General features: G+C 44.0%; 3 protein-coding genes across 6 annotated transcripts; 2 read left to right on the forward strand and 1 right to left on the reverse strand.

The window, feature by feature from the left end:
- Positions 1-173: 173 nt before the first annotated feature.
- LOC119226507 (phosphatidylinositol 4,5-bisphosphate 5-phosphatase A) lies at positions 174-6545 on the forward strand. Of its 3 annotated transcripts, XM_037484565.2 has the most exons (14): positions 178-677; positions 1591-1819; positions 2003-2175; positions 2741-2848; positions 3014-3122; positions 3232-3348; positions 3837-4012; positions 4196-4307; positions 4503-4612; positions 4704-4914; positions 5020-5157; positions 5233-5298; positions 5372-5476; positions 5754-6545. In XM_037484565.2, exons 2-14 carry the CDS (start codon positions 1595-1597, stop codon positions 6222-6224), a joined length of 2121 nt encoding a protein of 706 aa, XP_037340462.2. In that variant the 5' UTR covers positions 178-677; positions 1591-1594; the 3' UTR covers positions 6225-6545. The 3 variants fall into 3 exon arrangements, 2 of the variants coding, with proteins under 2 accessions (XP_037340461.2, XP_037340462.2); XR_005121262.2 differs by having other exon boundaries at positions 174-677; positions 1591-2175; positions 5244-5298; positions 5754-5893; XM_037484564.2 differs by having other exon boundaries at positions 177-677; positions 1591-2175.
- Positions 6546-6945: 400 nt separating this feature from the next.
- On the forward strand, positions 6946-14621 carry mat2aa (methionine adenosyltransferase 2Aa). 2 transcript variants are annotated; one of them, XM_037484621.2, is made up of 9 exons: positions 6946-7270; positions 9294-9371; positions 9824-9946; positions 10321-10433; positions 10567-10710; positions 11056-11274; positions 11463-11645; positions 11940-12073; positions 12165-14621. In XM_037484621.2, the coding sequence occupies exons 1-9, from the start codon at positions 7189-7191 to the stop codon at positions 12265-12267; spliced, it is 1179 nt and encodes a 392-aa protein (XP_037340518.1). In that variant the 5' UTR covers positions 6946-7188; the 3' UTR covers positions 12268-14621. The 2 variants fall into 2 exon arrangements, with proteins under 2 accessions (XP_037340518.1, XP_037340520.1); XM_037484623.2 differs by having other exon boundaries at positions 6946-7100.
- A 21-nt stretch (positions 14622-14642) lies between these two features.
- Positions 14643-19162, reverse strand: LOC119226558 (prosaposin). The gene is made up of 10 exons (XM_037484650.2): positions 19038-19162; positions 18871-18929; positions 18015-18089; positions 16522-16644; positions 16302-16415; positions 16132-16212; positions 15779-15962; positions 15443-15501; positions 15292-15352; positions 14643-15199 (listed from the first exon to the last, which is right to left on the reverse strand). The coding sequence occupies exons 1-9, from the start codon at positions 19075-19077 to the stop codon at positions 15302-15304; spliced, it is 786 nt and encodes a 261-aa protein (XP_037340547.2). The 5' UTR covers positions 19078-19162; the 3' UTR covers positions 14643-15199; positions 15292-15301.
- Positions 19163-21148: the final 1986 nt, after the last annotated feature.

Below are 21148 nucleotides of genomic sequence, written 5' to 3' on the forward strand. Positions count from 1 at the left end.
CATAAATACATAAATAAATGATCGGTCTAGCTCCATTGACTGCACACCTCAGATTGGTAGCTTTGCCAGATTGGCATTTAAATATAGGCGTGCTGATCAACCCTCCCTCACCAGTGACGCACTCATGCGGGATTTATACGTCACCGACTCACCGGCAGATGCTCAACTCTTTCTGACCGGATGTACTTTGGCGGTTGATTTCGGTTTTACCGTTAGAGAGAGAGAGAGAGAGAGCAAGAGAGCAAGAGAGAGCGCGCGCGCGCGTTACAGGGGCGCTGAACCTGCCGGTGTGCAGGAAGTGCGCGCGAGATGCTGACCGGATATCGCACAGCTGTTCCGCCACAGACAGTGACGAGTAGGATGAGGTATTATCAGCTGGATGGTGTCTCGGTGTGAACGGCAACACGACCGCGGCGGCGCGGTCCGCACCGTGACGGAGACGTGCGCTGGCTTCCGTCCCGCCGTCCCCCGCCCGGGGCGGACTCACCGCCCACCCGGCACGTCGCGGTTCGCCTTCGAGGGACGCCGTCCGTCGCGTTGATTGGCGTGCGAGGCCCGCGCGCGGACCGACGCTCGGTCTTCTCTTTGCGGCGCAGAAACTGTGACATCACCTTCGCGGCTCACCTTGGAAACCAAATCCCCATTTCAAGACCGAAAAAGGCAAAAACGGCTGAATGGTAAGACGGACGTTTTCGCGAGGATGTTTTAGTGTTCGGGTGAAATTTGTAAGTGAAATTGACGCTTAGTGTTTTTATTGTCGTGGGTCTATAACATATTAAAAGGGGGAGGGGGGGGCACTTGTACTGTGATGCTCTGAAAGTTGCCTCCTCACTTTGAAAGTGGTTCTCATTACTAACGGCTGTGGTCACACGGACGCTCCCCTTCTGGCACATCCGGATTTGCATTTTCATGAATGATTAAAACGAGGTGTATAATTTCTGTGTGGGAGAGCACATAAACAAGATGGTGGGACGGGAGGCCCTCGTCCTCCCCTCAGTCAGGCGTCCTCCTCCTTGTGACCTGCAGCGTGGGTTGACATTGCCTGGTGTTGTCTGACGTGCTTCTTGACGTGTAGCTGTGTGGGAACAGTTGCCCCCTAACCTGATCTCCGGATGGTCCCCAGCGATTCCCTTTTGCTCCTACAAAAGGCTCAGAAGGGTAATTGATGTTGCTAGGCAACAAGGCTTTGTACTCGAGTGGAGGTAGGAAGTTAGTTACTCGGCCCACTGGGGTGAAATAATTGAGTGCGTGTACTCCACTTATCTGACCGTTCAATGGCAGATTTAAATAACAGGCGCAACATCTAATCCACACATCAACTATGATGTATTATTATAGCTCACGCTTCTGAGCTTTGAGTATATGCTTAAGTTTAAATGACGTGTGAATACTTCTTGCGTCACTGCCTCAGCCTGCCCACGATAACGTCATCGGTGACGCCAGGGCAGCGAGATGTGGACAGGTGCTCAACTTAGTGTGATGCATTCTCTCGGCTTCCACTCAGTGAAGGAAAACTCAAGCGTTGTCTTGCTTGCATGTGAAATTGACGATGTAACGTGTCATAAATGTCCCCTTTGCTGCCTGCCGCAGGTTGATGGATCCCAAGCAGCAGAAACCAATCAACACGGACCCTTGTGGACTCGAAGTTACGACTTCGCTTCCACAGCTCGTGGTCCAGGAACCACCTCTCATCCGGCCGTCAGAGGAGCCCCCAAAACATTTTGTATTGAGCACCATGCGGGCTGCAGCTGCACCCGTAAAAGTGCCGAACCAAATGCTGTCGACGCAGCCAAAGTCTGGAACCACCGCGGCAACGCTGGTAAGCATAAGCCGGCCGAGACCGACAGCTCTCGGAAGTAAACCTGCTCCCAAGTCGACGAGAATCCCAGCGGACCCCTCAAAGGAAATCGACTTAATCCCAGTTTGTATCCCAGGACCTCAGAGTGCCAACGTCCTGTCACATTCCCTGACAGACTCCTCCCTCTGCCGCCGCAATCCACAGAGTCCCCAAAGCCCTCCGTCTTACACCAGCCGGCCTTACCTGAGCCCTAACCCCGGCCTGCCCCTTCCCAATCCCAGCCTCAGTCCTCAGCCCCAGAGGAGCCCCTCGCCGGGGAGCTCCACCGAGACCCCAGTGCAGTCCGAGAAGCCGGGCGCGGAAAACAACGACTTCAGGTGAGACAGTTAATGACGTCGTAATTAAAATGTGTTTCTGTCCGACCTGAGGGATGGCCAAAGGGTTCTAGAAGGATTCTGAACCGTGAACGTTGTTCCCTGTTGTTTCTATATTCAGCAGCGGGAGCTGTCCCACGGTGGCGGCTGTAAGAATCAAGGCTGCAAACTTCACTTAGAGCTTTTCATTTATCAGAAGGAGACCGAGGAGAACAAATATGTCTAAACGTTTAGGACCTTTCTGATTTTTGTGCTGCTGAAAAGCCTCACGGTGTTGTGTGGAAAGAAGACTTTACAACAAGCTAAGAAACATTTTAAAAAGAAAAATGTGAATGTGAAGCAGTTTGTGTTCAGTAAGAATATGACTTGAAGAGAACGTTGCCAAAAAAACAAATAAACGTGACTTTTTTTCTTGCGATAGTTTGGATCTTTCCGATTACTTAACACTGATTTCCGTGTTATTCCTCCAAACGACTGCAGCACAGGTTACGCCCCCTTTCGCCCACAGGACCCTACGTACAGCACTTTAATGGAATGCAGCATTAACGCTGTTTCTAATCTCCGGCAGGGTGTACATCCTCACGTGGAACGTGGGCTCAGCTGTCCCTCCTGATGACATCACTTCTCTGTTCGGACCAAATGTTTCAGATGGGAGTGTTGACATGTTTGTCATTGGGTAAGCAAGTCTTTCCACTGGGCTCAGCAGTGCCAGGGAGACAGCAGCGAGAGCCCCCTCAGTCGCCTGCGTGCGCCTCCGCCTGTTACCCGTCACCGTCCTTTCAATTCGTGATTCACTTTTCACGTGTTGACGACGGCTCTCTGCTTCTCCGGCACCACACAGACTCCAGGAAGTCAACTCCATGATTAACAAGCGACTGAAGGACGTCATTTTCTCAGACCAGTGGAGTGAGCTTTGCATGGACAAGCTGAGTCCTTTCGGATATGTTTTGGTCAGTAAGGAGCTAAATCTCATCATATTTGTTTTTACTCGTATATGCTTCTCTTGTTCTTCATGAAATCCTGTTTGCTGTATATTTTTCATCTGTCCCGTCCCTGTAGGTGGCGTCCCAGCGCATGCAGGGAGTGCTGCTCCTGGTTTTCTCGAAATTCTGCCATCTTCCATTCCTCAGAGGCGTACAGACCGAGAGCACGCGCACGGGACTCGGGGGATATTGGGTATGCGGGATGGATGGAAGAGCGCTGCTTTAAACTCTGAGATCTGTCGCGTTACTTTGTTGTTGAGCGGGTCTGTGGCAGTGGAATTTAGGAGGATGGGGTGTTGAAAGTGTGTGTGTGTGTGTGTGGTTGCCTATGTCAGTGTGACCTTCCTGTGCGTGTTGATGTCAGCATCACCTCTAGCTGCTGCTGGTGCAGTCTCCTTCCCTTTTGAGGTCAGTGCAGCACCAGGCTGTCTGGCTTTCTGGATCTGTGTCTCGGTCAGAAAAAAAACCCACCCTGACTTCGTCCCTGATCACAGAAACGTTACATGCAGGCTCAACGCGTTTATGATTTTTTTTTTATTATTTTGCTACTGGCCCCGCATTTACACAGCGCCCTTTCTATGCTCTTTGTCTTTTTTATATCTCCTGAACCCGGGCCCCACTAAAGGGATCCCTTTTCCAACGATTCCTCTCTTTAACCCTCTTTTTCCTCCTCATCCTAAGGGGAACAAAGGCGGTGTCAGTGCCAGGATGACAGTGTTTGGCCACCCGGTGTGCTTTCTCAACTGTCACCTGCCCGCTCACATGCGGAACCTGGAACAGCGGATGGAGGACTTTGAAAGCATCCTGCACCAGCAGCAGTTTCAAGGGTGCACTGCCACTGGAGTACTAGACCACGAGTGGGTACTCTGTTTTGGTTTTTAAATGCTCTGAAATGATTTAAACCGGACCTGAGTGATGAATAAATATTACGTAGCCATATTACACCATCAGAAGTTCAGCTATCTTGAAGATGTCCATAAATGATCTTTTGTTTCCATTTTAAATGTGTCCTTCTCTGAGGATTTCTTCTCTGTCCCCAGTGTCGTTTTTTGGTTCGGGGATTTAAATTTCCGTATCGAAGACTATGACATCCATGTGGTGAAATGTGCCATCGACAGCAATAAACTGCCACTTCTGTTGGAGCGAGATCAGGTGAGGCGGTTTAAATCATTCGCCCCATGACTCTCTTGCAGGCTTTACGTCACCTGTGGGTCCTTTGGCCAACCAACTACGCCTAGCAGGGTGCGCTGTGGCACAATGTAAACAAACATCCACTTAAGTCTGTTCGATTGAATCATCCAGATGTGTGACCCGCTGTTCCTTTCCAATCATTTGTCTACTTCACAGCTCAACATGGCTAAAAACACAGAGTCCATCCTCGAGGGCTTCGTTGAGGGACCACTGAAATTCCCACCCACCTATAAGTTTGATGTGGGCACTCATACTTACGACACCAGGTTGGTCCAGTCGCCTCCATCATATTTTTCATTTTTTCTGTTAAGCTGTTGCTGCCCACTATCTGTTATTATTTGCTTCTTTTCTGTTTAGTGCAAAGAAGAGGAAACCAGCCTGGACAGACCGCATCCTCTGGCGCCCTCGTCGTACCGGCTCCCCCGTTCCTACCCACAATGCAGCGCTGCAGAGGGGTCTGACCTCGTGGTTGGGTGGGTCGACCAAAGTGACACAGCATGTGTACCGAAGTCACATGGGCTTCACCATCAGCGACCACAAGCCGGTTTCTGCCATGTTCTCACTGCACGTGAGACAATATTTTCTTGAAAATATAACAAACTTTATCATATTTTTTTAATGACTTTTCTTGTGTAGGTTTTTTTTTTAACTGCCTTGTGCTCTTCTTTTCTAGTTCCCATTCAGGGTGGATATGCCTCTGGTGGAGCTGCAGGTAAACAAGGAATGGTGTAAGATCTCCGACGCCACAGTCAAATTCACTGTTGCATCGACTTATCAGCGCAGCTCGTGGGACTGGGTAGCAATATACAAGGTAATATCTGATTGTTTTTGCCCAGGGAAAATGTAATGGTGTTGAGAATGATGTCCATTTTTTACTTCTGCACAGGTTGGATTCAGACATCACAAGGATTACCAGGCGTACATATGGGCCAAGGGAGAACATGCAACACAGGTGTGTAAGACACACATTTTACCACATTTAGCTGAATTCAGGGTTCATTTCTTATCTTCCATTTCTTCCCCAGGTGACATTTTCAGAGGAAGATTTGCCGAGAGATGACTGTGAATACATGCTGGGTTACTACAGTAATAATATGAACAGCATTGTTGGACTGTCAAAGCCGATCCAGGTAAAGGTTGACCTTTACATAAGAGTGCTATTAAGTTTCAGAAAATCGATTGTCTATCAGACATCCGGCCTCAAGTAATTTGGTCCAATTCTTAAGCAATTGATGTCAGTTGTCAGTCACTTACACATAAATACTTTGATGGGGTGTATGTCTGGGCTTTGTGCATGCTTTTTAGGTTCTGTCACAGCAAACTGGGAAATACAGTTTGAAAGAAAAGATCTGCCAGTGACGTTGCTAATAACCCCTCATCCACTCTTGATTTCGCCAACCTAAACAGATCAACCTTCCAGTGCGCAGCCCCACGGCGCATCGTTCCAACAGCTCTGATGACAGCTCAGAAGACGACAGCACTCTGGTTCTGCTGGCTCCAAACTCCCGCAGCCCGAGCCCGAAAATCGGAAAACACAACCAACGGCATCGCCGCAGCTGCAGCCCGGGTGTTTCTGCCATTTCCAACAGCCCCCTCCCTTCCCTGCAGAACCTCAGCCTCTGTCCCCGCTCCAAAGAGAGCCAGACTGGCAGCCGCTCACCTTGCTCTGCCTCTAAGAAAGAGCGACTGGTGTCGCCCGACACCGGGCTGTCCCCCGCCATCAGCCCACTCAGTCCCCGCAGCCCTGGGTCTCCAGGGGGTGGGGTGACTGCACCGGAGGCCCTTGTCGCTGCCATTTTAGGTGAACATAGACCAGCTCTGATCAGCCCCACAGGGGTCAAACAGATAGGCAAGACAGGGGAAACAGACACCGCATAGCGTATAAACAACAATGGCATACAGGGAGAACGGCGGGCAATATCTCTGCATCAAGCGTCTGATCCGACGACGTCACCATGCTCGTAGAAGCAGGACATTCAGTGACTCCCCATGTAGTTTGTAAACATTCCACATCGTAGCCATGCAGTTCTGTTTCTGAATCTACCATCACGACACACGCCATGTGTCTCCTGGAGTCAAAGACGTGTCCGGAATACCAACGCCAAGTGCTTTTATAGACTCATAAGTTGTATCACATGTAAACCAACCTATTGAATGTGAAACCAAATTCAGAATAAACCTGTGACGGATGTGACCAGTGATGTGTGTGTGTTAAAAACCAATGCATTTTGGACCAGATGATGGTTTAAACTAACTATAGTTCTTGGCCTGTATTCCTGAAATAAGCCCAATGTATCAAAGAACAGAGGCCGAGCGCTTTACCTCAGTTGATCTGAAATGTACATCTGTTCGATGCTCTTGTTCTTAGCAGCTGTTCTATAGAGCTCAGTGAGTGGGTGTAAAGGCTATGTGTTGGTTTTGCCTCAGAAGAGATAATAGTCATGTGTTTGTCTGCAAATAAAACAAGTTTAAAAAAACAACAAATATCAATGTGTAGTTAAAACAACTTTCATTTACTTTCATTTAAGTATCATTTATCACAATTTAGCTCCAATGGATTCTTAACTAAGACCACGCCCATTTGCACCACGTGGTTTGTGCTCAGCAACAACATTGGCGGCAGAGAAACGCCTCGAAGGGTCTGAAGAAGTTGTCCAGTCTTACAAACACAGCTGTCCAACCCACTGTTATTCACCGGGTGAGCCAAAACTTGAAGCCACTTATCCACGCTGTGTGACTGAGCAGGAGACCCAGGTGAAGGCTGTGAAAACCTCTTCCCGTTTCTCTAACCTTCGTAGCTGAACGGCTAGCTTGTTAGCTAACAGTGTGCTTATTGGCTAAAATGAACGGTTTCCATAACAACTCGCTCATCGATGAAGACTGCTTCCTCTTCACTTCCGAATCAGTCGGAGAGGGTCACCCGGGTAGGTTTTTAATTTTTAACGGCACGGCTGTGAAGTATCTTCTCGCTGTCTAGTAATAATTAGCCCAATAGTACCCTGCTAGCCCCCGAAACAAGGTCATGCGGCGAGTTGCTGTTCGCGCAGCGAGTCAGCTGCCCACTAAATACCCTGCTCATCCCCTCTGTGCCTCTGTCAACTGTAATGAAGACTGTCCACGTGGTGCAAAAGTGGCGTAGCTACATTTATTTCAGACGGGCCACACTCCAAAAATAAACCGCACGTTGTTAACTGGCTGAGATATTCTAATGTTAAAGTTGTCGAGCCGAAGTAAGTAGCAGTGTTTTTAGCGTGCTTAACACCGCGGCTAACAGTTCAAGCTAACATGCTGTTGGTTGGTGTCCTCATCTCAAGTTGGCACCACGCCGCTGTCCTCTGTCACTTCACAACATGAGGGTGGCTGTTTTGGTCTTTTTAGGGACGTCACTCTAAACACGGCCAATGCTTCTTGTAATGTTGTTTTTAAATGTTATCCCCGAGTCAGATAGTGTAGCTAGCTGGCACGCGACGTAGCATCCTTTTAACGCTTTAATGTCTTCTGGATTATCCTGCCGTGTTTTCTGCCAAATAAAAACATATACTGTAAGCAAAAACAAAATGCCCCTCAAAGCTACACACCGCTATGGTGATCCTCTTCCCCAAAAAAGGGAGCCGGTCAGAATGTCAGTGTGAATAAGTAAAGTTATTAAAAGACCACAACTTGATTGATTCTACAGGATTTTGTTTTTATTAACATCCCATTAAATGTGGCTTTTTATCAGCAAGAAGATATTATCAGGTAAAGAACATAAATAAAAACATCAAGTTCTGCACATAAAAATGAATAAATATAAAAGGTAAATAGTAAATCAATATAAACTCAACGAATGAGTAGCCTAGTTATTTCTCCTTGACTGTACCTTGGCCAGTGGAATGTTAGGGCACATAGTTAGCAGTGATCGCTAGATAGTTATTATAACCATCACCATGTACAATGGGCTATGTAGCCTGTAGACCAAGACATAAATTATACATCAAGCTAATCGACATCTGTAGTCACAGCCAGATAAAATATTTACCTTGACCAAAAATCCATTGAACATGAAGATTTAAAGACTAAACATATTTTGCGTATTTTAAATACAGAATTACACTATTTTGTTACAAAATAGAGTGGAATGCAATTGTTTGAAAATATGAGTTTTAATTTAAGATATGAGTAGAAATGCAGCCCACCTCTGCCCGTAAATGGGTTCAAGTGAGTAATAATCATCATTTGGTGCACTTACTCATCAGCTTAACTACATTTTGACACTTTTAAAGTGCACCATTTCCAGTTTAAATGGCTACACTTCACCTTAGCTAAAACTAATATGACAATACATCTCACTTTCATACAATGTCCACTCTTTAATAGAAAGTTTGTCCTTTTATGGGTAATTTTGGAGCCTGGTGCTCTTATTTCAGATATTGAAGGTAGTCTGAATGCAAAAACACTTTTCAGCTTCCAAATATCCTTTTCTCTCAAACGGCTTCCAATAAAAAAAAAAACAACCTTCAGAATCATAGGAGTGATTTCATGGTCATATGTGTGCTAATTTACAGCAAAGTGTCCCTAATAACCTGTTGTGAGTGCAGCAGCTTGTAGTACAAAGGGCTGCATTTTTCTCTACTTTTGGGCAGTGGGTGAAGCTTCATTGCAACAGATAACTGACCACTAGTCCTAAATTAACATTTTTGTGTTGGATTCATTAAAAATTCTTTGATAAATGTTAATTCTCTAAATACATTTATTTCTCCTTCCACCAACATAAAACCTCATTGGTGTAAACTAATTCTAAATTATTTTATTTTATTAATCTTTTCCAAATTTAAATGCATATGAAATTAAATCCAAGCTTACTACAATTTAAGTATGCTTATTTATTATTGAACAAAACTTGACTCATTACCACATTTTAGATGGGTGTTTGCAAGAGTTGTGAAAAACTATTGCGTTATTCCACAGATAAGATTTGTGACCAAATCAGTGATGCCGTGTTGGACGCCCACCTCAGACAAGACCCTGATGCCAAAGTAGCATGTGGTAAGTCTTTAGAAAGCAAAGCAGGCTGACCATAGAGGTTGGCGTTTTTGAAGTATTCAATGTTGAAACTTTGTTGTCCACACAATCGTATCAAATATTCCATCTTTTGTTTTTGAGAAATCTTTCCTGATGTATCTTATGGTTTCTGTGAGGTATTTCAACCAAATTGTACCGGGAACTACGGAACTCCAACAAGTAAACTCATCGTGCTAAAGTAGAAACTATTTACATAATGACTATGAAGGGATGTGCAGGGGAGGGACCTTTCACTGCAGGAGAGTTATTTTACACCGGACGTCATGAAAGAGATGGAGCTGCAACAATTGGATAGAATTGGATAATCAGAAAACTTTAACTGGTGTGTCCTTTATTCCTTTCACCTCTTGGTTCTTAAGGATCTGTTGTACTTTGTCTTACCCTTATCCCTCACACTGAATGACGTTGGGTCTCAGAGACTGTTGCTAAGACGGGGATGATCCTGCTGGCAGGAGAGATCACCTCCAGGGCCCACGTTGACTACCAGAAGATTGTGAGGGACACAATCAAACACATCGGCTATGATGACTCATCCAAAGGTACAGTGATACAACTTTGAAGCTGTTAGTATAATTCACTTTGAGATTCATGCAGTTAAAGCATCTTGCTACAAACTTTGCTCAGATTCAAGTTAATGCCAATGAATATTTAGACAGATTTGCAATAAACCTGCCAGTGGGTTTCATCAGTTCTTGGGAAGTGGAAGGAAAATTGTCAGAATATTGTGAGAATGGTCCAAACTTGCACAATTCAAAAGTAGAGGGTCAATTAAGCCAACTATAATGCAACACTGAAAAACATGTGCATTTCTGCATGTGGTAGCAGGGTAGCCCTTAGTGAGCGAGTGAGATGGGCTTTGTGAGGATTGACTTGGGGATTCTTGTTACTGAGATTCAGTCGTCTTGTTTTCCAGGTTTTGACTACAAGACCTGCAACGTGCTGGTGGCTTTGGAGCAGCAGTCCCCCGACATTGCTCAAGGTGTTCACCTGGATCGAAGGGAGGAGGATGTGGGAGCCGGTGACCAGGTCTGAGTGTTCATATATTTATGTTTCATTCACAGCTGGGTAACTACTGTAGCCAGAAATGTTGCGGTAACAAAGTTCTTAATGTTATTTTGACCTCTATTCATGCTGTGATTTCTGACCGCACCTTTCACAGGGTCTGATGTTTGGATATGCCACTGATGAGACCGAGGAGTGTATGCCGCTCACTATTGTCTTGGCTCACAATCTCAATGCCAAGATGGCGGAATTGCGCCGAAATGGTCGACTGCCGTGGCTCCGACCCGATTCAAAGACTCAGGTAGGACAAGGAAACAGTACCTCCACTTCCACACTGTTCATCTGCTTGGAATCACTTTTATTAGCAAAGTAAGTGCAGTGTTATGGAATTTGACTATTTGATTGACTATAAAAGGTTTGAAAATGCTGAATGCAAATTCACAACTTCAGAGTGAGGCCATCTTGTTTTGTCTGACATGTAATAACCAATTTACAACTAAATGAAAGAGGCAAATACCTGCTTGCAGCAAATATGTTGCAACTCCAAGGCGTTTGGGGGGATTTTAAACTTCTTTCTAGACATTACAATGTGTTAGGTGACTACCCTTTGGAAGTAAGCGTCTTCATCATTTGTTTCTCCCCTCAGGTGACCATTCAGTACAGACAGGATCAAGGAGCCATGGTGCCGTTGCGTGTCCACACCATTGTGGTCTCGGTGCAGCACGATGAGGCGATATGTTTGGATGAGATGCGCAAGTGTCTCAAGGAGCTGGTGGTGAAAGCGGTGGTTCCCAGCTGTTACCTTGACAATGAAACCGTATATCACCTGCAGCCCAGTGGACGTTTCGTCATTGGAGGACCGCAGGTGAGGTTCTTTAATTCTCCTACAAAGTCACACCAATTTTAGCTGTCTCAGTCTTGAGATGGGCATTTACAAGACAACAGTGTAAAATGCTCTCCCATTTATTTAGGCTTTGGTCAAAATAATTCCTATCCAAAAAACATTTGTCCTAAGTGTACATGAACCTCAAAGTCCTGTGTTTCTTATCGCAGGGGGATGCTGGTCTGACTGGGCGTAAGATCATTGTCGATACTTATGGTGGCTGGGGTGCTCATGGAGGTGGAGCCTTTTCCGGAAAGGACTATACGAAAGTTGATCGCTCTGCTGCCTACGCTGCTCGCTGGGTGGCCAAATCTCTGGTGAAGGCGGGGCTCTGCAGGCGCGTGTTGGTCCAGGTGAGTGCACGAGGGATCATGGATAACTGGGCCCAAGTCCATGTATTACAGTATCAAAGACTTGACTCTTGGCAACTGTTTAAAGCCTAACATACATTTGTATACTTGCCAGGGTGCCGCTGGAGTTCAATTGATTTTTAGGGAAATGTATCAATACAGTATAAAAAAATGCAATAACTGATTCTGCCCCAAACACATCAGAATGGCTTAAATTGGGCTTTCAAGCTATATTTATGCTTTTTTTGTCTTCCATGTAATCTGTAAAGATGTAAACGTGTTTATCATTTGATTCAGGTATCCTATGCTATTGGCATTGCCCATCCACTCTCCATCTCCATCTTCCACTTTGGGACCTCCGAGAGGAGTGAGAAGGAGCTGCTGGAAATTGTGAAGAAGAACTTTGACCTTCGTCCGGGAGTCATAGTGAGGTATCCTGTGGTATCTCATTTGAACTAACCAACATCTAGTTAGGACAAGATATGCGTCATGCTATCTCTTATTCATTTATTTCTGTTTCAGGGATCTTGACCTGAAGAGGCCAATCTACCAGCGCACAGCAGCTTATGGTCACTTTGGCCGTGACTTCTTTTCATGGGAGGTGCCCAAGATTTTGAAATATTGAAGCCCTCTTATCTTTGAGCAGGGCTCTGGTGTACAACAGATACATCTGTCTGTCTACTTTCCACCTTTCTCCTCTCCCTGCTCACACAGCCACCTCACCACAGCCTCTACTGCATGAAACAGTGCCCTTTCACAACATGTTAGTTTGGCACACATTTATTCGATAACAAAAGCTTTTCAGTTGCAGATGAGTTGGTTAACTTGTGCGTGCAGAGCTGAGCAGTGCTGCCATTTTTTTATTCATCTTTGTGACACTGCTAGTTATGAGTGGATTGATTTAATCTTTGCAGTATATATTTAATACCTAATTATAACAAATTCCCAAAGCAATCATATGGATATTAAGCTGTATGGATGGTAATCTTCCGCTTTTTTCAGGCTGAATTTGTTGATAGGTGATCAGTAGTTTGATCAGTAGTTTGAATCCTATGTTGCTTTTTCTTTAATTGCAACGTCTTATTTCCCATTTCACCAAACTTTGTTGGGTTGATGGCAGTGTAGCATTCCAAAAATGTCTCCTCCGTTCCCCTCATACCTTTACCATCGGTTTTATTTTGATGGAACAAAGATGGCGAAGCACTGGAGGGAGACCATTTCTGCAAAACCTTTACTTGTTTGTGCTGTCCCTTCAGGCCATTTTTTTCTGACGTTTTACAGAGAAGTCAGAAGCTGCTATTGACCCCGTGGTTATGTTGGGCTGCACGATGAAATCACTCCATTTTTGTATTTATTTTGTCTGTTTGAATGTTCCATATATAATGTTAAATGTGTCCCGGTTCTACTGACAAAGATTAAGGCACGATGCAGTACTCTCCCCTCCTGTCACTCTGCGCCCCCCCCCCTCCTTTCCTGCCTGAGGCTGAATCTGGGTGAAGCTACAGAGAAACTCAGCTCAGCGGCCTCAGCGCAGGGCCTCCCTTCATCTCATGACATCCTTCTTTGATTCGAAGAATGGGATCCGACTCATTGTGGGACCTTACCGTTTGACCAGCAAGGAAGGACGCCTGAGTGACCTGTGCCACAAGCTTTTGTATCTCTCGGCCGCAGTTGTTTGGTGTCCCCACTGCTCTCGCTGTGAAGCTGTTTTACGCAGAGATGGTTAGTTACGGTCGGATAAAGGTCCGGTGGGGATAACCACTTGGTCAGGGCGCAGGATCCGAATGAATCCGGTTAGCACGACGCAGTCGGGCCAATCCTAGAAGCTAGAATGCTGCGCAGACCAGGTCTTACTGGCAAGGGCATTGGGATTAATGAAAAGGCCGCCCTGACTCCTTCGGTCTCACCTGCACACCGTGTGAAAGGTGGCTTGGCTTAGTAGAACGTGAAGAGTGCAGCCAGGGACAGACCAGCTCAATGCAGTCGGCGTAGTGAATGTAAGACCTCATAGAACTCCTCATCTTCTCCGCTGAGATATACTTTAGCACACATGAGGACATGGGACCATTTAAAAGGATTCACAGACCTAATCGTATATAATACTGTTTGCGGGTTAATAATCTTCCTCTGGAATTGCTCGGCATCATTTGCTCACACAGTTGCCAAAGATGCAGGGGCATCTATTTTGATGATGTTAAATGTATGAGTTACAAAATTAATGTTGGGCTTTTTTAATTCATTTTCTTTTTGATGACGTAGTTTAAAAAAACATACATAGCAATATAGTGGAAGAGATAAGCCTAAACCAGCTTAGCTTCAGGCTTGAGTTATTATTCATCTTAAAATCCTCATGGTTGGAATTAGTCTGAGCTGTGTGTGTCTGTAAATGTCTCCATTGTGTAGCTAGGTGGCACTGTGTCCTCGCATATAACACTGAAACTAAGATTTCCTTTTTTCTACTCTTGACGACCCTGATGTCTTTCAAGTTTGGCTCCTCTACACACAGTGTGGTGCAGAGAAGGTTCTGATGGGATCCGTTACAGGGGTACTGGCATTATTTTAAGTAATATGTGTCTGAGCGGTCATCTGCCGAGATGACTCGACCTCAACCAAGATTTTTTTTTTTTTTAACAATATGTTTGAATCCTCTTTTCTCATCCACAAGGAGCCAAATGATTGGTTGGTGTTGTACAGAGAAACCATCCTGTTTACCTGGTCTCCTGTGGGAGTGTCAAGAAGCTTTTATTAGTTTGTTGAATATTTTTTTTGTTCTATTTTTTTTGGTGTAGCTGCTGAATGTGGAAAAAGTGCCTTTTCTCATTTTCTGCAATGCCTGTTTTCTTGCCCCGGATATGTAGCTCCGTACTTGTTGGGTCCTCCCCCAGCGTCTGAATCTTCCCTCTTCAATCATTCGTACTGAGATTTGTTGTTGCATTTCTCTCTCAAACCCTTTTAAAATAAACTGCACTCTTCTCTGTGCTCATTGGCTATTTATTTGTACATGGACACGAATCATAAGTTACTCTGGGGGCCTTAATAATTCGTTTGAATCTGTTTGTTCTGGTGGAAAGTTGAAGTTGTAGATCCAAAAAAATGAATAAAAATGTTTCTTTATTGGCAGAAGAGAAGAATAATCTAGTAATATTCCATTAGTCAGATCATTCTCACTAACAGTGGCTAAAGCGCTGTGACTTTTGAGGTTACTACAAAGGAGTAAAAAAACTGAAATGTTTAATTCCTATGAAATATACAGGATCATTTGGAATTGCTTTTTTTCTTTCATACTAATAATTCAAATTGCTGATCTTTCATATCTGATCCACATTCCTCCTACTACAGAAGTTCAAACAATCCTTTTGTCACGATATTTGATCAGGCTAAGTCCAGGTTCTATTCACTAAATACAGACGATATGTATTCAGCAAAGTCCAAAAAATGCAGTAAGATATCAAAGAATGCTGCAGGTGTCGAGCAGTGTAAGCAATGTTTGCATTTAGATGTTGAAACATCTGGGTCGGCCATGGGGACAAAGAGGTTTCCTCATTTTTGGGCCCAACCTGAAATCGAAAGATTTGGAGACGTTTCATTGTCCGTGTTTGTGTTCTAGTCTGAACAACATTGATGTAATCTTTCACCAAATTCCACTTACCATTAAAGCTTTAATGTGCGTTGAGAGGCTTCCAGGCAAACTTCTGGCAGTAAAACACAGTCTGCATGAAATAGACAAAAGTGCAAATCTAGTCACTACTAAGCATTTGGAAGCTAAAGAAATGTTTACTGCCTGATGGTCTTCTACGTACCCCACATTTGAGGGCGGTGTTCATGTCTCTGCACCTGTAGGTTGCCACAGTGCAGAGGTCTGAGAATGCAAAAAGCATTAGGTGAGTATCCATTATCAATTCGTCATCTGCTACTTTCAAAAATGCCAACAAACAAGCTCAGTTTTGTGTAGTTGTAAATGAAAAGGGGCCATTGTGAATAGTCAACCCGCGTGTTACCCTTACAAAGGCCCTGGAATGCGTTCAATGCTGACGTACCAGTTGTCCTGTTGGCTCACTGCCACGGGCTACTTAACATCTCTCATCGCTTTTTCAACAGGATACACTACGTTTATTGGAGGAAGGAGGCTGACTGACCCACGCCAAGAGCCTCCTGCCCGTCACACAGGCCGATCAGCGTGCAGACGGACTGCGGCGTGGCGTAGCTCAGGATTGCGTCCAGCACCGTCTTGCTGAATTTGCCGATCACGGCGTGGCACTGATCTCGGTAGGACGACGGCATAATATGACAAATCTCTTCCAGGAGCTTGATCAAGGCATCCTGCAAAAAGTGACGAGAGAGAGAGAGAGAGATCGGTGCATTGCGGAGCGTGCCAGTTTGTCAGTGTTGCTCGGAGGCGTTGGGGTGTATACGTGCATGTGTGTCTGTGGTCACGCTGGACAAAGAAACGCATGCGTTGGTTTTATCTCTCCGATAAAGCGTTACTCACCTCAGACCTTTCCTTAGGGAGCAGCTCCTCCAAAGTCTTCATCAGAAAAACACAGAAGGTGCATTGTGCTGTGGCCTGCACCTGATCGACACAAACAGCACACGGAGTAAAACGCAACACACACAGATAACCTCGTATTATTCTATTAACGTGTTTCGTCGAGCTCGTACTTCGGCGGCATTTCCGGAAACCTGAATGGCCTCCCTGACAAAATAGCTGAGCAGCATCTCCTGCTTGTCTGGGGAGTCACAGAGTCCGATGATCTTGCAGACGTCGGCTGGTTTCTGAAGGACGAGAAGTGTGGAGGACGAGCATGTTTCATCAGCAACACACCCGACAGCAAAGATTACAGGGCCCACTAATAATTATATTTATGATTCTGCGACTTACTACGAGGCCAGCAATGAAGCTGAGGGCCATGGGAAGCATCTTCTCCACTTCGTCTTGGCACATTTTAGTCGCCGGCCCGGGCAGGACCTGGCACAGTTTATCGAGGCCATCCATCATTTTTTTCTGTGAAAAAGCACCAGATGAGGTGTTGTGTGTTCTGCAAACCTCATAAAGTTGTTGCGTGTTCTGTTGTTGACACAGCTCAACATGATTTTCGATTTTAAGAAACCTGCAACTGTATTCCCCTCTTCTGACCTTTATCAAAGGTCAGAGGATTGAGGGAACCATTTCAGTGCTTCTACTGTTGACATAAACCTACCTCGAGTGGTTGAGATTAACTTTGCTCGTTTCTTATAACCACACGTGTTTATTTTAAAATGTTACGTCTCTTGTCTCTTGTCCTGTCTTCATGAACAGTATTACCTGTCTGAGATTTCTATACATGTGACATGAACCAGTTTGAGGTAATAAAGTTAGCTATTCATGGCCTCTAACTTTGCTCTGCACTTCCTGGTGAGCATACGGTAAGTGGCCTGTCATTAAATGTTTGCCTTGTCCCGAGTACGTGAAGGTGGCAAGCCATTGCTCGCTCGTCTGTGGCGGTCGTCAGTGAATCCGTGGCAACCTCCAGATGAGGTGTTGTGTGTTCTGCAAACCTCATAAAGCTGTTATGTGTTCTGATGTTGACAAATCTCAACATGATTTTCTATTTTAAGAAACCTGCAACTTTATTCCCCTCATCCGAATTTTATCAAAGGTCAGAGACATAAAAAGCTTGTTTTTTATGGAGCCAAATCCAGGTCAAACGATTTGTTTGACCTGGATTTTTCATCCAATTATTTTTATTTGGAATACAGTGTTTGTATTTTTCAATGTTCAACAACAAAACTTAAACTTTCAGGTTCACAGTTTTTTTTCCGAATGAACAAAACCTTTGACCTGGATTTGGCGCCAAACTTTTTCAGAGAACTTTATTTAGGATCCCAGCTGTGCAACCCCAACTGGCTGTGTTCAGTGAGGTGGGTGGTGAAATATCTTTCTGTTATGATTTGTGATTAAAATGGTCGATACAAATCATAGAATGTTGTCTCTCTTTGCACTCAGATGAGAGGCCCCACGGACCCGAGGCTCATGGGAAAGAGGATCTTTGAGGTCAGGTGAGAAACCAAAAAAAAATTGAAATGAAATTTCTTAGGCAGTTTCTAAGAGATAGAAAAAAGGAAGTGGCTTCTCACAGAAAAGAAAAGAGGACCTTTGTTGTGCATGGTTGAATTTCACTGAAAGCACTACTGAAATGAGTCGTTTGAATCTCTGAATGTGAAGAATGAAATTCAGCTAATAAAAGAACAGTCGGAGTTTAAGGCGTTTCTTATTTCATCAGCCGCGTATCTTATCAAGAACTCTAGATTGCACAGTGTGACTCACAAACTTGACCTCGCACGGAGTCAATGATAATATCAGCGAGCTGATATTGCTTCCCACATTGTACTCACCTGGAACGCTACATTGGAAACCATGTCGCCAAGGAGTTCAAATATTTGTGTGCAGTCCTTGCAGACGTCCCCAGTCTGTTCATAAAGCAGAAGCCGCATAATGAAAGTTGATTAACATTTGAAATGATTTATTCACTCACTCTGTGTGCCTCGTGGTTGCATGACATTTGTGAAGTGTACTCCCTTCCTTAATTGTAAATAATGAGGAACAAACTCACGAGTGGCTGCAAAAGTTATTAATATATACATTTTTAGGACTTGTGAAAGTGTTCTTTAAATATTCGAGGCATGAAACTGAACTTGACCAAACTTCCTGATTTTAACAAAATGCAAATGTCAGTTCTGTCTGATAGTATAACACCCCGTATGCATCCAACTTTAGACGGGCTCAACTTATGACACATATATATTCATATATATATATATATATATATATATATATATATATCTATCTTTGCATTAACTTTAAGATTCATATTTGAATACATTTGGAGTATCATACCTTTGTAATTTCACACAGGTACTGTAAGTATTTTAATAATATAATTTTACTTTTATTTATCAAGAAGAACTGAACAGATTCTCCCCCCCTGTGTCACAGTGTGTTAAATGCATTGTAACACAGTATACTAAATGATTTTATAAACCATCCCTAGAAAGTAATGGAAGACCCCGGAAATTCTTGTAATTAAATGCATTTGTTCCTTGAAGTTATATTTGCTGATAGGTAAGTTGTGTCTCAGTACGTTAATTGGAAGGATAAGATATATACACATTATAACTAAAGATGCGGATCGTAAAATATGTGTCTTTTGTTTTGAATGAAACATTTCGCAATAAATCCAAATGTACTTACTGCTTTTGGGGCATTGGGAACATTCTGCAGAGCTTCGATGTTGAAAGCCGAAGTCAGAGCTGATGGGGAAAATATTCATTAACATTCATCTTCATCGTAAAGGCTCATCAATTTTTACCAATCAATTCTTAATTAATTATCCAAGTTCAATTGATTTATAGGCTCACCACAAACGAAGGGAAGCAAAGCGATCTTGAACAAGGCCATCCTCAGTTATGTTCTGGCTTTTAGCTGAATGTCGTCTCCTGTGTTCTGTGCAGGGAACTGAGTGTGCTCAAGCTTATATTTGACAGAACCCACCACCAACATGATTTGAATAGGGGGGGGGGGGGGGCGTTATAGTGTGATGTGATTTGCAGCACAGTGGAACAGTTTTTTTCTTCTTATTTTTTGTCTATATCTCACTACGCTGATATTAGTCAGGTTTCATATTCACTTCCTATAATCAGACTTTATTAAAAAGACTGATGTTTTTATTTCAGATGTACACCCGTTATATTTTGGAAACACCGTTCTAGTGAGAACCAGGGAGTAAGTAGCAAGTACAATCTGTGGATTGAAGCCTTGTGAGAAATCAAAAGTATCTTGAACTCGCTTTATGATTAAGTATTTATTACTAACTAGAATATAGAAAAATGATAAAGAATACAGAAATCATCAACAGACCGAAGTCAAATGACTACAATTCAGCTGAAAAGGGTTTCTGTGATTGTTCCTTCTCCCTCAGAGGAGCAGGAAGATCTGACAAAGAGCAGGAGCTTTATATCTGTGGGTCACTCTGCTTAGACAGGAGGCCATCGTGAACTCGGACAGGTCGCAGGTTTTTCAAGAAGAACAAAGTCACACCCCAAAGTCCTGAGAGACTCACAATATGCAGCTCACCAAATTCTCTAAACATGTAATGTAATAACACAATGTGTTGCGCTAAATTGCTCTATTTGTATTTTTACTCCATTTTACGCACATGCAGGCCTCTCACACAACTATGGGGTGAAGATAGCTAGGTTCCTTTGTGTTTAGGCGTTCCGGCTGTATAATGGGATTATGTTTGTCGATTTATTTGAAGTGTATCAACTTCTCTAGTGCCACCCTCAAGCCAAACTTTGGTTGTCCACACGAGGAGTGTCTGAGACTAATAAAGCTGTCTCCTTTTCTCTTCTAATGGTTATGCTGTAGGCAGAGTGGAACATGGCCTCAAATGTTCACAGCCTGTGTCTGTATGTGTCAATCAGCCTGTGGTTTGCATACATAAAAGATCACATCATGATGTTGTTTCAAATACTTAAATTAAGTATTTGACCCCCTTTTTCACAATAAGCCCCAATGTCTCAGATTTGGATCCAACGAGTAATTGTCTGATACGCTTTGCATGTAAAGTCCATGCTTCTCGTTCAGTGGTTGAGATTAACTTTGATCGTATCGGTTTCTTATAACCACACGTGTTTATTTTAAAATGTCTCTTGTCCTGTCTTCATGACCAGTATTACCTGTCTGAGAATTCATGTGACATAAACCAGTTTGAGGTTATAAAGTTAGCTATTCATGGCCTCTAACTTTGATCTGCACTTCCTGGTGAGCATACGGTAAGTGGCCTGTCATTAAATGTTTGCCTTGTCCCGAGAACGTGAGCGTGGCAAGCCATTGCTCGCTAGTCTGTGGCGGTCGTCAGTGAATCCGTGGCAACCTCTGGGGCCGGCGTAACAACGGCAAGCTGAGTGGGCGCAGCCAGATCTTCCCACAACGGTCCCTCACCCCTTAGTCCGACCCTCAACCCCACAAATACATATTTAGAGGATAAATGTCTCGTCCCCGTTGCCGGCCAACGAAGTCCAACGGCCATCTTGCTACAGTCAACTCCCTCCCCCATAACACTGGTGGTACATGTACTTTTTGAATAACCATAACTTGCTCAAATTTCAACCGTTTCCTATATGGTTTGGTTTGTTACAAACGTCAGAGATGTAGTTATGACACTGCAGATGTCCTATGAATAATTGTTATGTTACATAATGTTCTAAAACAGGTACAAGATTTCCCTTTACAAATATACATCAAGAAATGTGGACCCTGAACACAGATGGATTTATGACAATACTTATGAAAACCCATGATTATAATTATTCATAGCATTAAACAGAGCATTATTCATGCTCATGCAGTGTTCATGTACATGTACTACGACCAACACAATGTCATGAATGAGCGAGCTCACTGTGGCAATATCTGTCCCAGACCTAAAATGAGTTTGACATGTTCTAAGAAAACAGGGGGGTGTCAC

Source organism: Pungitius pungitius, chromosome 18, assembly GCF_949316345.1.
Source record: "Pungitius pungitius chromosome 18, fPunPun2.1, whole genome shotgun sequence".
In the NCBI taxonomy this organism is placed as follows: domain Eukaryota; kingdom Metazoa; phylum Chordata; class Actinopteri; order Perciformes; family Gasterosteidae; genus Pungitius; species Pungitius pungitius.

Coding starts and splice junctions, on each gene's coding strand:
- LOC119226507 (XM_037484564.2), top strand. CDS start 1,595: ATGGATCCCAAGCAGCAGAAACCAATCAACACGGACCCTTGTGGACTC. Junction 2,176..2,740: donor GCGGAAAACAACGACTTCAG/GTGAGACAGTTA, acceptor AATCTCCGGCAG/GGTGTACATCCTCACGTGGA. Junction 5,158..5,232: donor ACTGGGTAGCAATATACAAG/GTAATATCTGAT, acceptor ACTTCTGCACAG/GTTGGATTCAGACATCACAA.
- mat2aa (XM_037484621.2), top strand. CDS start 7,189: ATGAACGGTTTCCATAACAACTCGCTCATCGATGAAGACTGCTTCCTC. Junction 9,947..10,320: donor CTATGATGACTCATCCAAAG/GTACAGTGATAC, acceptor CTTGTTTTCCAG/GTTTTGACTACAAGACCTGC. Junction 11,275..11,462: donor TCGTCATTGGAGGACCGCAG/GTGAGGTTCTTT, acceptor TTCTTATCGCAG/GGGGATGCTGGTCTGACTGG.
- LOC119226558 (XM_037484650.2), bottom strand. CDS start 19,077: ATGGCCTTGTTCAAGATCGCTTTGCTTCCCTTCGTTTGTG. Junction 18,090..18,870: donor TTCCCAATGCCCCAAAAGCA/GTAAGTACATTT, acceptor CTTTATGAACAG/ACTGGGGACGTCTGCAAGGA. Junction 16,213..16,301: donor TTTCCGGAAATGCCGCCGAA/GTACGAGCTCGA, acceptor TGTGTCGATCAG/GTGCAGGCCACAGCACAATG.